The sequence below is a fragment of the Rhopalosiphum padi genome, chromosome 3, assembly GCF_020882245.1.
Source record: "Rhopalosiphum padi isolate XX-2018 chromosome 3, ASM2088224v1, whole genome shotgun sequence".
Classification (NCBI taxonomy): domain Eukaryota; kingdom Metazoa; phylum Arthropoda; class Insecta; order Hemiptera; family Aphididae; genus Rhopalosiphum; species Rhopalosiphum padi.
This window is the reverse complement of record NC_083599.1, coordinates 17951922-17968620: the sequence shown is the minus strand read 5'-3', so window position 1 is coordinate 17968620 and position 16699 is coordinate 17951922. Positions and strand designations below refer to the sequence as shown.

Here is a 16699-nt window from a genome sequence, read left to right as displayed (position 1 = left end):
TTTATGCATTTAAAAAAAAATACAGTTGTGGATAACTCGTATTCGGGAAGAAAACTATGAGAAACAATCAAGATGTTTGAATCTTTGTCATAATTTTTAGAAACTAATGAGGTAGACATCGATAATAATACAATCAAAATAACTATCCAAAATTATTTACAGTCGTTGCATGATAAATTTGAAGATTATTATCCACTCAATCAAGATCCACGAGACGGATATTTGTGGGTACAAAACCATTTTTAACGGACTCACAACATAAATTGTGCTTAAAAGATGAAGAACTTTTGTTAGAGTTATCATCAGATGCTGGTCTACAATCTAAATTCAAATCAATATCTCTCTCTAACCAAATTTGGATTGAACTCAAGGACGAGTATCAAATGCTTTTCGAAAAGCAATGAAAATTCTACTTCCATTTTCGTCAACATATTTGTGTGAGGCTAGATTTTCCGGAATGGCCCATATAAAAACCAAAACCAGAAATAAGCTTGATGTCGCACATGCTCTACGCCTGGCTTTGACTTCATCAGTGAAACCAAGATTAAATAAAATTGCCAAAACAAAATAAGTACAACTCTCTCATTAAATATTGTTTTTCAATTTTCAATTTTACTTATTTTTATTTTTTGTAATAATTGATACACCGGTATTGTTATATTTTATTTATATTTATATAATATATATGCTTTTAAATTTTTATTAAATTTAATACACTAATCTGCAGGCAAAACTACACTATTAAAGCATATATTTTTTTTTTTTTTAATTAAAACCAGTGGTCTGTAATCTTACTTAAATCTAGATTTTAGATTCTAGGTGGTCCGAGAAAACAAAAAGGTTGAGAACCACACATTTAATGGACCAGTACAGGATTAGTGATCTGTATACAGAGTAGGGGTCTAATTTTTTTATACTTATATACTATTTTGTTAAGGACTAAATGAACTATACTACAAATAAATTTGGTTCCTAATGTATTGTATTTGATAATAAGTTAGAATTTTTCATATTATAAGAGATGTTGGGTAGGTAAGGAAAAAGTACAAATTAGAATATTTTAAATTTTTTCATTCTGAAACATATAAAGTTTTCCGGACATATTTTTGACATATTGACTATTATCTTTTTTTAATGTTTGTTTTATACACTTATTATCTATTATTATTTCTTAATTATTAATATTATTATAACTGTACTAGTTTTGGGAGAAATTAAATAAAACTTAAAGATATTTTAAAAGCTCAAAATATAAAGCGATAATAATTTATTTTTATTTTATTAGTACTATTCTTTGGTACTATTATACTCACTACTTGATATTTAGGTGATTTATATATTTCTACAAAATGCGATAATATATTATTAACTATATAGTTTTGGTTAAAAAAAAATCTATATTATAGGTATACTAAATTAGTATATTATTTTTAATAATTGACACTATGACAATTTTAAAAAATTTACTATAATAGCAATTAATAGAAAAAAAAACTATTTAACTATTATTTTCTATAAATAGAAAATATAATATCATTTATGCTATAGGCTGAAAATCCTCTCAAAATTATTATTTTAATTCAACCGGTTATCACTCAATTAAAATTTAACACAATATCAGCTATTGCCTATTAGCCAACAATCATTATCAGGACCTATTTAATGACGAGATCTACAGCCGATTAAGGACCATGGTCTTTTTTTTAACAATAAATTTTATGACTAATTCAAACAAAAATGGTAGTGTATACAATGAATCATCAATAGTATCAAACCAACCACTTATAAAAATCAAATATACGAAAAAAAAAAAATCTTAAATTAAAAATCAACGGTTTTTTTGTAATTTAATTTTTAACTAGTTTTAAACAAAAATTCCTAGTGTACTTGTATGATTCATAAATTTACAAATTATAAAGTTAATTTAATCTTTATTTTAATATTGTACCGAAATGAAGAAACCAATGTATAGTGTTTGTAAGTGCCCTTCATTAATTTTAGTTTTATGAAAAAAATTAATATTGAGTTTTAATTATTTACCTATAAGTATGATATGGGGAGTGGTGAGGTACAGGGATACCAAAATATTGGTTAACTAATCTACCTACTTGTACTTAAAATGCATTTGTATGTAAAGAAATAATTCGAAAAATATCCTGCTTCAGAATATGAAGTTAAAAATGAATGTTTCATTCAAAATAATAAAAACTTTAAAAATAATAACGATAAAATTTTTTAAAGATTTTATTTATTTCAATTAGAAATTATATAAAATACCTAAATATTTTTCAAAAACGTTTATGAGTAAAATGATGCATAATGAGTGTTTTTCAATAAATGAATTACCCAGTATATTCACATTAATGTATTATTTTCTCAAAATGTTAATTTTTCAAATTTATTTAAGATAATTATAATGCATTTTCTATTATAAATGTACACACAATACTATACGTACCTGCAAGATACAAAAATATAATATTCAATCATATATATATAAATATAACCACCTTAGAGCGAATAGGCATGTTATAAATTATATTATTTATTTGTGTTTGCTAGTCAACAGGTATTGTTTTTATTATGAATGTATGCTCACACAGCCTATGTGCCTTAAAGGCACCGATATGCTCTTACGCTATATGTTAATATTAGAATAGTTTAATAATTTAAATAAATAAATAAAACAATAAACAATTCTTTTAGTCATAAATTTTGATAAATGATAATACAAATACAGCAATACATTTATGGCATACAAAAAAATATATATATGTAAAAAAAAATACCTAATTGGTCTGTTTGACACAATATAAAATATAATAATAAAATAGGAAACAATGTATATGGTTATTACCCATCAAAAAATAATCAATATAAATAATATAATATTGTTGGCCTATGCCAGCTCAACAAGAGTATAACTAAGGTAAAAAAACATAATTGGCCTATGTTGGCTCACTAATAATATGACAGTAAAAAATATATTTGGCCTTTTCCAGCTCAATAATAATATAACAACAAAAAATTGACCTAAGCCAATTCAATAATAATATAATATAACAGTATATAATGACCTAAGCCATTTCTCAATGATAGTATAGTATGACAAATGTATACAATTGACCTTAGCTGGCTCTTCAATAATGTAAAAGTATACTCAAAGTATGATATATGCCTATGATGGCTCAACAGCAATATAAATAATATGCTATAAGTAATAATATAAGAAATAGAAATAAAATATCATGCGGCTCATCAGCCGATTACCTGGGAACTGGTGTCTGTTGGCGGCTTTGAACCAGAACGCTACCGTCTCGGGGTGCCCACACTTGTACAATAAAAAGAATACAATATCAAATAAAATGTGTGACAATCCCGAGAACGTACGACCAACGGGCCACCAGTTCAGACGATTAACTCAATACACAACAAACTAAAACACAAACAACTAATTCACGTGGTCCTGCAAGTATGTCTTATGACCGCCATGAATTGGAGACTAATAGGTATAAATGATTTTATTCAAAATAATGACGAAACTTACAAAAAACCAATACATATACACAGGACGTCGGTTCAACAAGAAAAAACACTGATGAATAATAAAAACATAGGCGGAACTAGACATTTTCATTAGACTGGGCCGCTAATGAGAGTCAATTTGCACCTATCATATCCAAAAGAATAAACGGTGGATAGGGAACACCGATTTTTTTAATTAAAATACAGATGCATAAGTGTAACATAAGTAATTTATTTTATTGCATTTAAAATAATATGTTCTTAGCAAATGTATACATTAATACGGAGCCAATTAGCCTGGGCCGTAGTTCCGCCTATGAATAAAAATATAATGCTTCAATGCAAAATATTAAAATAAATTGAATAAGACCACTGGCTGGGACAATGGCCGTGCAGCTCGAACGGCGGAAAAAGAAAAATGAACGTAAATAACAATTTTGAGGTTTTGGCCAAACTTTAACATAAAAAAAAACACAACCAATGAGAAATCACGCATAATAACAAAAACGTGTTTCTGTACCACTTTGAACAAAATGAAACTTTGAAATACACACTTTCGGTGGCACTGAAAGCATTACATAAGACTCGTACAAGTGAAAATATTATATTACATAACTAATAAAAACCGTTGAGGCTACAACGCACGCCGCTCGATATCATAATCCGATAAAAGCAAATCGCTATATTATCACAAGCCGACGCGCTACAGTGAGACAACGCGCGCAATCACGACACAATAATTTATAGCGCTGCCTGATGGCGCGAACAATGAAAAATATACATACAACCCGTACGCTCGAATCACTTATTATTTTTATTATTATTAATAATCATCATAATTTAATATCATCTTTTGTATTATATTATACTGCTTACTTGCCAGCTAATCTCAAAGGTTGTTATAATTATACACAATCGTAAATTATTTTGAATAAATATTGTATTTCTACGTGAATAATTGAGTATTATTTAAAATCTGGTACCTCCTGAATATCGTTTACGAAAGGATTGTAGTGGTCAATCGGTCAGATTATACTGACAATATATTACATACTACATAGGTATCTACATCCAGGATCACATCCATAAAATGTGTAATACTTAATAGCAAAACAATCATCCCGGCGTCGGCTGTAGTGCAGTGTTCAACACTTCAACAATATTATTATCATTAGACAATTATGATTAACTGAATTAAATAAACATTTAATAACCATAATTAAATATTATCATAATTGCAGGATAAAAAATACATTAGGAAAACACATTGGTAATTTTTGTTTTGAATTGTGTCGGTATCGATAATTTGTAACGATTATATAATATAGCCAAATAAATTGACACTTTAATAGCCAAAAGGTTAACCTACTTATTACAATAATACATTTTGCTTTTTGAGGATACCAGTGAAAAATGTAGTAATACATGAAAACAGTCAATACGTCTTGTTTTAAAATATAATATAATAACAAATATGCAAGTATAAACACATAAAAAAAAAAATTAAATATGTACCCTAAGAAATGCATTAGCTATATTTTTTTTTATAATTAATTTAAAAAAATGAATATTTAAGAGCTCAAGACCATGGCGTTTTTGATTGCTATATATAAAATACGTAACATATTAAACACATTCATCTCCTTATTCTCGTATGGAACTGCGTTATCGTCATTGTGAACTACAGAGGTGCTGGAATAAATATACGAATATTATCCTGGTACCAAATATTTATTGCGAATCAAGTCACCTTACTATAAATGGCACCACCTATATATTTATATTAGCAGGATAATCTAACCGATTGACCACTACAATCCTTTGGTAAACGATATGCATAAGGTATACCTTATATATATATAGCTATATAGAATTAGCATATTTTACGTATACTTATATGTGAAGCATAAACTGAAGCGTCAACGTTCAACATTTTTTTGGTAAATTTAAAAACCGGGATTTAAAAAAATTGAAATTTTTATTAGGTACCTGATCTGTCAATTATATGTATTTCTATGTTATTTTTGCTACGTCAAGTAAAGAATTTAATCAAAATGTAACCAATACATTTTTATGATTTTCGTTTTGAAATTATAACGAAATAGTTCAAATTGTTTGTTAATAATATGTTTATTTAATTTAGTTTAATTATTTTAAAATATTTCCCACTACTTCTCACTGTTTCTTTGTTGTTTTTACTTTTTGAAATCGACAAGGTACCGATTATAGCGATCATATTATATTTGTATATTTAATTTATTTCTACCGTGTATTATTAATTATTATAATAATACCAGTTTGTTGTTTCGCAAACGTGTATTATAAAATGTATATTAAAATCGTTCCTCTTGCATCTTGTGTTTATATTTCGTTATACTTTCCAACCTGGACCTTGGAGTAAGTATCTTCCCTTGACGACAGGGTGTATGTGTATTCTAAGAATTTTTGTCAATAACGCATTAAATTCCCTAACCCCTCTATCACAGTTCACATGACGTATAACTATTCTAAATGTAAAAATATCATTCTTTATACAAATATACTAAAAAATATATTAATTTAACAATATAATTAATAAATGTTGCAAAAATGATTAAAATATATTTTGACCAAAAAATGTTCAATATAATTTTTAATATATTTTAAATTATTGTATATTATGTAATCTAATTATAAAAGATAAGTTGTAATAGTTTTAATTATACCTAAGAATTCAAGAAAAGTATATAAAAAAAAAATAGTTGGTTGCCGAATCAAATACGCGGAATGGTTAACGCATTTTTTTCCGTTTCATTGATTTCTTTTGTAAGGATATATTATAATGTAGCACGTTTTCTCATATGCATTGAAAACTTTTTATTATTATTTATTATCCACCGTTTGTTGTGTTATTATCGAGTGAACGAACCTAACGAACGTCTACTGCAGTGGTTTTCAAACTGGGTGCCGCGGTACACTGGCGTGCCGCGAGTATCCACTAAGTGTGCCGCGATTTTTCCATAAATTACCGATTGCATTGAATTTTGATATAAAAGATGCGGGTATGTGTCAACTATTCGTCCAAGCATTAAAAATATTTGTTAGCCCATCAATCATACGTTTCTTATTAAATGTATATATAATTATAATTAATTCAAAACAATTTTGTTCATCTAAAAAAAAAGGTCAGTGTGCCGTGTATAATAAAAGTTTGAAAACCACTGGTCTACTGTGTCTGTGTAGGCGTGAGTAGCGAGTGCGTGACAGATGTGACATTTCTTCGGTCCTCTCTCAGACGCCACCCTCTCACCGCGTACCCGGATAAAAGATGTAGATATAATATGCGTGTGCATTTAATTTTATTTCAAAACGCTACGATACGGTCCGTTAATAATGCCACGCTTGTGTGTGTGTAAGTGGTAGGTCCGACATATTTAAAAGCCTGTCCGAATGGAAGACGCCGAACGATTTTTATTATATATATACACATATATACACACACACGCACAATTAATATACTTAAGTGTATATATATATATATATATATATTTATATATAATATCATGTGAATGGTTTGATGCCTTGATGTCGGGTCCGAAGTATTTTCAAAAAACTACACGGGATAATGTGGCGGCAGCGTTGCCTTTATGGCTTAGGTATATTATATTTATTATGTGTATGCTAATACTGCTGTAGCAGAAGGCTCATCTTGGAACATATTTTGTCGATCATTATCGCGTCGTAGCGGATATAATGGTATACACATAATAGGCTGGAAATATTTCGAAAATATAGAAAAAATTGAAAACCTATAACCAGTATAACATGTTTACGACAACGGGCGCCGCGGAGTCACCGGCTGTTTAAAATACGAGTATAATATTATACAAGAGTAATATATAAAATTATAATAATATTACGCAATATTAATATAATATCGTTACATCCCCACGTAGATACTAGCTGTATATTATGCATAGGGTTTGAAAATTTCATGAAATTAATTTTCTCAAAATATTTCATTTCAATGAAAAATAAAAAAAAATATCAAAAATTTATATTTTATAGTGAATTTATTTTTGCATGTTTATTAATCATTATCAATATTTTCTGTTTGTAATCAATAAATTATTTCTAATCTATAACCGAACACGTTTAAAAGAAGAAAAATATTTTTCGATATTTCAAATTTAGATTAAGAATTTATATATACATCATAATATAATATGTTAATCAAATGCTAGGTCATGATGCCACTACAATACGTTTTAAATGCATATGTGACTATGTGAGTGTGTGTATGTGTGTTTGACGACGAAAAATTTAAAACAAATGATATAAACATTTGGCAAAAATTAAAAAATTATTAAGAAAGTATAGGACATTTTTTAACTTCTCCAAATAATTGTGTTCAACCTGGTTTAAGTTGAAGCGTATCATTTAACAATACCTACCCTATTAGTCCATTTTACATCAGATTTGTAAGTAGCAAAATAAATACATATTTCCGATTTTTTAAGTTCAGTAAGCCACAATATATTTCCCTAGGTTTTTTTGAAAGGGTTAGGTTGAAAAAAAATATGAAAAAAGTGTGTGGCAAAACGTTTAAAATGAATTCTTTTTGTACTATTTTTTACATTTTATTAAAATTATAAATTAAAACATGATGGCTAAAGCATGGTAACACGGGTATATTGCTAAGGCATAAAGAAAAATAAGACAGATGTGGCTAGGTATGGTAAATTGCTGCATTAAGTATTGCATAACAAAAGCTACAATTTTACCACCACTGCAGTATATACAGCTATACGTATAGTATAGATTTCAATAGATTAATTATTTATATTTATTTGATATCTCACTAAATAAGTAATCACATTTTGATTGCGTGTCGTTTTTATACAATTTTTAAAATTCTTATCACACTATCTTTTTATACTTATTTGAAATTCTATCGTTTTCTCTGTTAGCCAGATAATACATTTCAATAATATAGTATAAAGTAATTTGCTTTTTTATAAGAACTTAAGTTAGGGAACTTATTAATTTACCTACCAATAATGTTTTTACTATTATTGTCACTTTCGGATGTTAACTATAATAAACAATAAACATGATGTTTATACATATTGTACATATTAGTACCTACATTGTAAATATTATTTTATTTTGTATTTTATAATTTTAGTGAAGGTTGACCGTACTGAATTCAATCTACGAATTTTTAAGTTATATGGCTGTGATCATCTGCAGAAATCTTCATTATTTACGAACTATATACAATTCAATACCTATGGCGCCGACGACCAACCCATCGCGATTGCCTGTTATGATTAATGGTTTTAGGGTTCAATTGTGATAATAGAATTATACATACACATTTTTCGTGTACAACTACAATAGGTTTATTACAAGACCAAGACGATGTGGGTGGTATTCAGTTAAAAAGGGTTACTAATCACTATGTTACAATGCTAATCCTGCCTGTGTTATGTTAACCTACTCCACCTACATATTCGTATTGTATTTTACAAAGTTCTTTTATAAGAATACGCGTTCCAATGACTTCTCTGAAAGAAATCGAAAGTGGTCGATTTTACTGTTGTCTGTTTGTATATTATTTATTACATAATTATAAAATAAAAATGTAGACATAATACATAATACTTACATTATTCTGTAAACACATTTAAATTCGAGGTAAAATATACTGACAATCATTTTCAATTTTATTTCCAAAAGTCACAAAGTAGTATATTATAGATTCGTAATATACGCACTTACCTCATCATTATATAGATCACATGTATGTATGTCAGACGGAGACATCACATGATGGTGTGGAGTCCTCTTCAAATTAATCAATTTATTTTGAAATTGTATTGTGTATAGTAAAATTCATATATGTAAAATTGTTTGATTTAAAACAAAGTAATTAACATTGTTATTCATTGTTTATATACATTATTTCGTTCAAACCTGAAATACAAATATCTATAAAAAAAATTATTTTATAATATGTATATTTTTTAGATTTTTTTTAGTTAAGTCAATATGAACTACTTATGAAGAACGTTTTATTAAATAATCAAACCATAGCCACTTTTATACATTTTCACTACAAAATACTTGTAGTATACTAGTATGTACATTTTTGTGATTTTAAAAAATTTTATAAACATTTTAACTTCAAATGCATATAAAAAAAAATGTGCCTATGTATTTTTTTTTTAATTTATCATACTAATTACTACTAATTACTAATATATAATTTTAATTCTAAATTTTTTAACTTATTTTATTATCACTGTAAAAGATCAGTCTTTGCTATGACCACAACTTAGATATTACCTACAATTGCAGTGACCGCAACTGTTATACGATATGTGCTTATCCCAAAAATCATCCACGACTGCAACTATAGTATGCAGCCAGGAGGTTGAATCAATAGTCAAAAAATATTTAAAGATTATTTTTTTTAAGTGTCCTAATTTAATTTTGTATATTACTAGTTTATTATTTATTAATAGGTATTATTGTATATTATGATCTTAATATTTTCCAATAATTAAGACATGGTTTATAAATCAAACATGAAACGATTGATAAACGATTGATATTTTGTAAGACAAATTATTTTATCTGGTAGACAGTTTAGACGAGTTTCTCGTCATAGATCATAACTAGGGAACGGATTTAAATGCTTTAAAAAACAAGAAAAATGCCTTTCAAAAATACGATTTAATACACTCACACATATATATATTTTTTAAACGTTTTTAAAATCATTTTTAACATCGAAACAATTTGTTTTATTATTTAAATTCTTATTTTTATTAATTTTTCATATCATCTTATTACTCGTCTTCTATCTTTTTTTTTTTACCCGAAAAATGATTACTAAAAAATCATTTGCAAAAATATAACAAATATAATAAAAATAAAAGTACGACCAGGCACAATAAATAATATTCAATTTTATTCTTTTAGAATTAATTTTAATTAAAGTTTTTTTCAGATTGTATTCATTCTTATATAAAAATGACTTAAAAACTTAAAAATGCACTAAAAATATTAAAAAATGTTCTATAAATAGTAATTAAGTCTTAAAAATGCAAAATAAATGTTACATTCTTTAAAATTCATTGATGTATAAAATTAATTTTGTACTTACAAAGCAATGTACCCTTGGATATTCAAAAAGAAATGCAATTTGCATTCAAATCCGTATCCTTATCATAACGTGGGTATAATAATATATTAATTATACGTGTGGACGTGTGGTGGATAATTTACAGTCGGTTGCAGTCATTCAATATCGCATCAAATTTCCTTGATAACTACAAAATGTCCTTTGTGGACGAGTTTACTAATGTCGAATGAACAAATAATAATAAAAACTAATGGGACATAACGCAGTTCTAAAGCAAGAACGTAGCTCTTAAAGTTCAATTTAAAATTGATTGGTTTAAGTTTACGAACTTTTACGATGACCACAAGTATTAATTTGTTATGGAAAATTAAAAATAACGAATAAGTTGCTTATATAATGTTCCTTCTTAAAATCGAATGGTGTGAAATATTGAAATAATTCTGGATGTAAACAAATATTGTAGATTGCTTACTCAAGTTCTTAACTGGTTAGGTTAGGTTAAAGATTATAAGACTGTAATAATGGGTTGATAAATATTTGTGTACGCAGAAAATATACTTAGAAATAAAATTTAACTGTGGGAAGTACTGCTTATTAAGTGGTATATTTTCAGTCAAAAAATTAAAAAGTACTAAATATTATATTTATATTATTTTGACTTGTACGATATTCTACGTTGAATGTACCCATGGTTCTGAGAAAAAAAAACCAAATAAAAAATATTTCAAACATCTGACTTATTATAACCTACATAAATCAAATCAATGGCATCATTAATCTATAGTCTGCAACTACAATGTACTGCTATACTTCAGTGTAATATCATTGTACTGTTCTCTGTTAGGTATAGTACTATAATAGTATGTAGTGCAGTATGATGTGCAGTAGGTAGTTTGTGTTTATTCCATAGTCCATTTATTTTATAATTTAATAAGTACCTATAATCAATTCGTAATTTTTATTTTTTTTTATTGAATTATGAAAAGAGTGTATTTCTATTCTTAAATCACTTTCTTTGGTTTTTTTTCATAAGGCATAGTTTTTCAAAAACTATCTTTAAAGGGACAAATTATAAAATAGGGAGTTATGTTACTTGTTTTAAACATAACTTATGTCTGTATAAAATACTTGAAATTGTTATAGTACAAAATAGTGGTATATCTTTTATTGTTGATCAAATTCAATTGGATTCTTATAATTCACGTATTAGAGTGTATGAAGTGAGCAAAAACCAAAATATACTATCAAGGAGCTTAATAAATATTGAGGAGTTTAGTGGTCCACCAATAGATATTAATCAAGTTACTAATAGAAAATTAATGATTAGATTAAAAGATTATTTTAAAAAAATCTTATTTTGTTATTATTATTTATAAGTTAAGGTTAAGTTTTTATAAGTTAGGTTTTTTTTTTTATTTAAATTTTCAACCCATAGGGGTTAATTTATAATATACTGTGAGGTTAAAAAAAATTAATACTTAAATTAATCACAATATAGGTTACATTTTGTGTTACAAATACAAAATATGAATGAAGCCCATGATATTATTGGCAAGTTTATGGCTGAGGTGGTAAATGAAGGATATGACAATTATTTAGAATTTAGATACTGATATGTCAAATGAAGAATTTGCTTTATCAAAAGTAGAAAAAAAAATAAAATCTCTTCTTGATAGATGGAATATGAGATATTTATTTTAAACTTTAATTGGTGATTAAAATGTTTTTATAAACTTTAAATAATAATTTACAATAATTACTATATTAAATTCTAATAATTTATTAAAGTTGTCCTGGCCCATAAAATTAAATTTTACAAGTTTTTTTTTAAACTAAGAAAACTAAATAAAATGGTTTTACCTTTGAATAATTAATTAAAAATGATTGCTTTACTTGTGGTTCGGTAACCTATTTTAATATTTTCATATAATAAAAAGATATTTTAAGACCAATATGTAATTATTATGACATTTCGAACAAAATAATTTGATATTTAATAAAAAAGCCTTCTAATTTTATATTAATTATTTAAGTGGCTTAAATTATATTATTATTTGTGATTTTAGATATTAAAATTTAGATTTAAAATTTCCACCATTGCAATTTATTTTCAGCTGAATGTATTGACATTGAAGCATTACAGTATATAACCACAGACCAAATATTCAATCTTTTAAGACGCTATCCTATGGGTATTCGTATCAAGCTTGCATACTATATTAAAGATTGACAGAAATCCAAGTACAGCAACAATTCCAGTGAATTACCTATAGAGTACATAGTATTATGCAGAGTGCATAATTTCATCTAGTTCATTACCAGCACCAGTACCATTAGAACAACAGTTTTCTCTGGATGAAGTCTTAACCAAAATTACACAAGGTGCTTTGATAACGAACTATTATAAATGCATAATAATTTAAATGAAAGTCATAGGTTGGTGGATGTAATTATTACATGCCTTTTTGAAAAAAATCGTCTAATATGTGTGGTGTTAGCAAACAACATTGCTGATACAATTGTTGGAACTTTCACTACTGAAATAAAGGTAATTTATATTATTATAATTTAAGTATTATAGTTATATAAAGGAAAGTTTTAAAGGAAATATACTTTACAAAAGATGATGTAAAGAAATGTCCTAAAGGAAAGTTATACTCAAAATATTTTAATAAACTTAGAAGTTTCAAGAGCCAAGGATTTGCTGTTTCTTCACAAGTGTCCAAAGTACAAAATAATACTAAAAAAGAAATTCGAACACATGTTTTTGAAGAATCAGACATTGAACTAGGTAATACAAGACTACTACAAATGTCTACAATAGATTGTATTGTTCCATTAATTAGTTAACTGTTTTTATTTTAGTAACTGAAGATGATGCCATTACTCTTATGACTAGTTTAAAACATGAAGAGCTATCATGGCCTGAAATCAAAACCATATGGAAAAAACTACAAGTTACCGATTACAACAAATTAAAGCAAATTCTTCATCAGCTGGAATACAAAATACATGGCATCAATACTCTCAGCCACTTATATATAAACTTGTAAGTAAAAATAGTTATTTTAATAATTTACAACTATATAATTTATTATAACTTAATAACCATAAAAATATATTTTAGTGGAATTATGTTTTATTTTATTTATAATTTAATATTTATATAATATACAATTACACATAATATAATATAATCAAAATTAACAAAGCCTACTAAATAAAATATTAATAATTGACAACCAGTTACTAAACTTCATTTAGTACCTATGTAAAGTAAAAACTAAAAGTCAACAAATGAAAGAAATACATTTTAAATAAATAATAAATAAAATCCCAGCACTATATTAATGATTATGCCGTAATAAATAAATAATTTATTGGCTTACACACGCAAAGTTAATTCAGGATTTAATTTTACCAATTTCAAACAAAACACACATGCATTATAGTTTGCCATATAGTTGTCAAAACTAAAAAAATGGAATTCTGAGTTTAGCCCATAAATCATAAATAAAAATAAGTTTTGGTCAAGTTCCAAATTCAGTGTTATCGAACTTGCTTTTTTTCTTTTTTCTACTTACTATTGTATAAAAATGTACATAAAGTAGGTATACACAGATGAAATAATTAATAATTAATGTGTTAAGAATAATTAACTAATAAATGATAAGTCCATACTATGGATTCCAATATTCCATAGCATGAATATGTAACGAATAACTTTGCGCGTAAGCACATCGAGCACCTAATAACAAAGAGACCCGTCGCTAAAATCGGCAACAACTCTTTGTATGGATACAATACTCCGTGGCTCTATCCATAGTATATGATCCAAGATTTTGGATAATTCAATCCGGGAGGACGTAGAAAATTTAACCGATTTCCCTTACGCCATCAGCGAAAGAAAATAGCCAATATTCACGCGATGAGCGTGGTGGAAGCAGAACACAAGGTCTTATAACTAACGACAAACAGAAGACGGTCGCGTTATTCGTCGACGACGTCTTTACGTTGGTCCAAAAAATGTTTATCAATTCGTAAAACTAATTACTAATTAGTAATAATATTACAAATGCAAACACATAATACAAATTACCGAACGCGAGTTCGAAAACACGGTTGGAGATAACAGGTAATCAACGGGAAAGCGTTTCGGCGTCGCGTCGGATCGATCGGCTTCGTGTCAGTGTGGGCAACGTTACGACTGCTGACCGGTGACCGAGAGTGATTTTGGTAGTCGGACGCTTGCGAATCGTACGATTTAGTAGTAGTAGCAACTAGCAATGATAAACGCTGTGTCACCGGTGATCTTTAAAAAGTAAAATAAGTAACAACTATTAAATTCTAAATAGTTTTATTAACACTAAACAGTTGTTGTTTTAATTTTAATACAAACTACACAGACACCGTTGACTGATATTATGAATTCGTCAAGTGAAGAAGATTCACCTTCAAAACCTTCTGGATCATCAGGATCAAATAAAACTAAACACTGGTTAGCAAAACAAAATCCTTCTTCATCTAAGTCGTATGCATATTGTTGTCCATACACTTTACCATTACGTAAGACTGGACATTTAAAATACATGAATCAACTTTGGACACTAGGTGATATTGTATCTTTATGTAAATCGGAATCGCCTAAAATCTTTTATGCACAAATTATTGAGCTATATGAAAATGACTTTTGTGAAAAACTAGCATCAATCTTCTGGTTAGCACCTAAAGCTTACCTTGGAGCCACAGAGGAATCAAAAAAGCATCATGACAAATTCATACCTAGTGAATTTGAACATAGTTCTGTCATTGATAGATTAGTACCCATACATTGCTTAACATTTGTTATGAATGTTCCAAACTTATTTGATTATAGAATACAGATAAGTGCCAATAACTTGGTCAATACATACATTGCATCTCATGCTGAAAGATATGCAGAATCCTCGTCAGAATCTGATGAAGACAAAGGAACAGAACCTAAATGTAAAATCGCACGGCTACTTAACAAGTGAATAAAATAACTATTAATTGCTTACAATATATTATTATATATCATTTTTAAATGTATTTATTTTTAATGTTTGTAATTAATATAGAATAAAATTTTTCTATGCCTCTATTCTCTAATATTAACAATACTAAAGGTACCCTTTTCAAGGTACTATTCCATTGTGTTATAAAAGCGTTTTTGTTTCAAATGTAATTCGACACTACATTTCCACAATAGTGTATTTTAATTTAAACCCTATTTTTTTTTTTGATCTTTATGTATTTAGTAAATGTTTTTTCAATTAGGCTCAATATTCATATGTACATATATGAAATGAAATGAAATAAATAAATAAATAAAAATAAATGTGTAATGTTATTGTTTATACCTCTGTTGTCTGCTGTATAGAAATATAATAATTGTAAATTTCTTGTTACATAATGATATATTAGTCTCATGTATAGATTTAACTTTCAAATTATTTTGACAAGTATACTTACTGTACATAAAAACTATAATATTTTCATTTATTTTAACAATAGGTATTTTAAAGAATTATATAGTATGTAAGTAATTATAAATACTATATATATGATGATATATGTATGATAATAATACTACTATAATATTAGTGTGTGTATAATATTACAATAACAATTAAATATTATTATTATATTATTTCTAATCTGAAACTTGTTGAATAGTACAGTATTGAATATATTATATACCTATATATATTATTATTAGATATTAGAGAATTTCTCTTTGATCATGGTAATCTTTTATTAGATAGAGTAATCTAATATATTTTCTTAATTTGGCTAACTAGTAGAAAACCATGAATCATCAGTCTTCCTGCAGTTGCTTAAATATTTTAAGGTGTGCTGTATTCAGATTTTTCTTTTGCTTTATATTATGTTTTTTAATAATTTATGAATAAACAAATTGAATTATTCATGTACATATGTTTCAAGTATTGAATTATTATTTTATTAATTTGGTAAAAAACATAATATATTATATATTTTAAAATGTGTTTATAATGTTTA

At 26.8% G+C, this 16699-nt stretch overlaps 1 protein-coding gene and 1 pseudogene across 1 annotated transcript; both read left to right on the top strand.

Moving 5' to 3' along the window:
- The first annotated feature begins 12271 nt into the window (after nucleotides 1-12271).
- LOC132924839 (uncharacterized) lies at nucleotides 12272-14483 on the top strand (annotated as a pseudogene).
- Nucleotides 14484-15043: 560 nt separating this feature from the next.
- LOC132927945 (uncharacterized) lies at nucleotides 15044-15863 on the top strand. The gene has a single exon (XM_060992511.1). It carries the CDS (start codon nucleotides 15082-15084, stop codon nucleotides 15670-15672), a length of 591 nt encoding a protein of 196 aa, XP_060848494.1. The 5' UTR covers nucleotides 15044-15081; the 3' UTR covers nucleotides 15673-15863.
- The last annotated feature ends 836 nt before the right edge of the window (nucleotides 15864-16699 follow it).

Coding starts and splice junctions, on each gene's coding strand:
- LOC132927945 (XM_060992511.1), top strand. CDS start 15,082: ATGAATTCGTCAAGTGAAGAAGATTCACCTTCAAAACCTTCTGGATCA.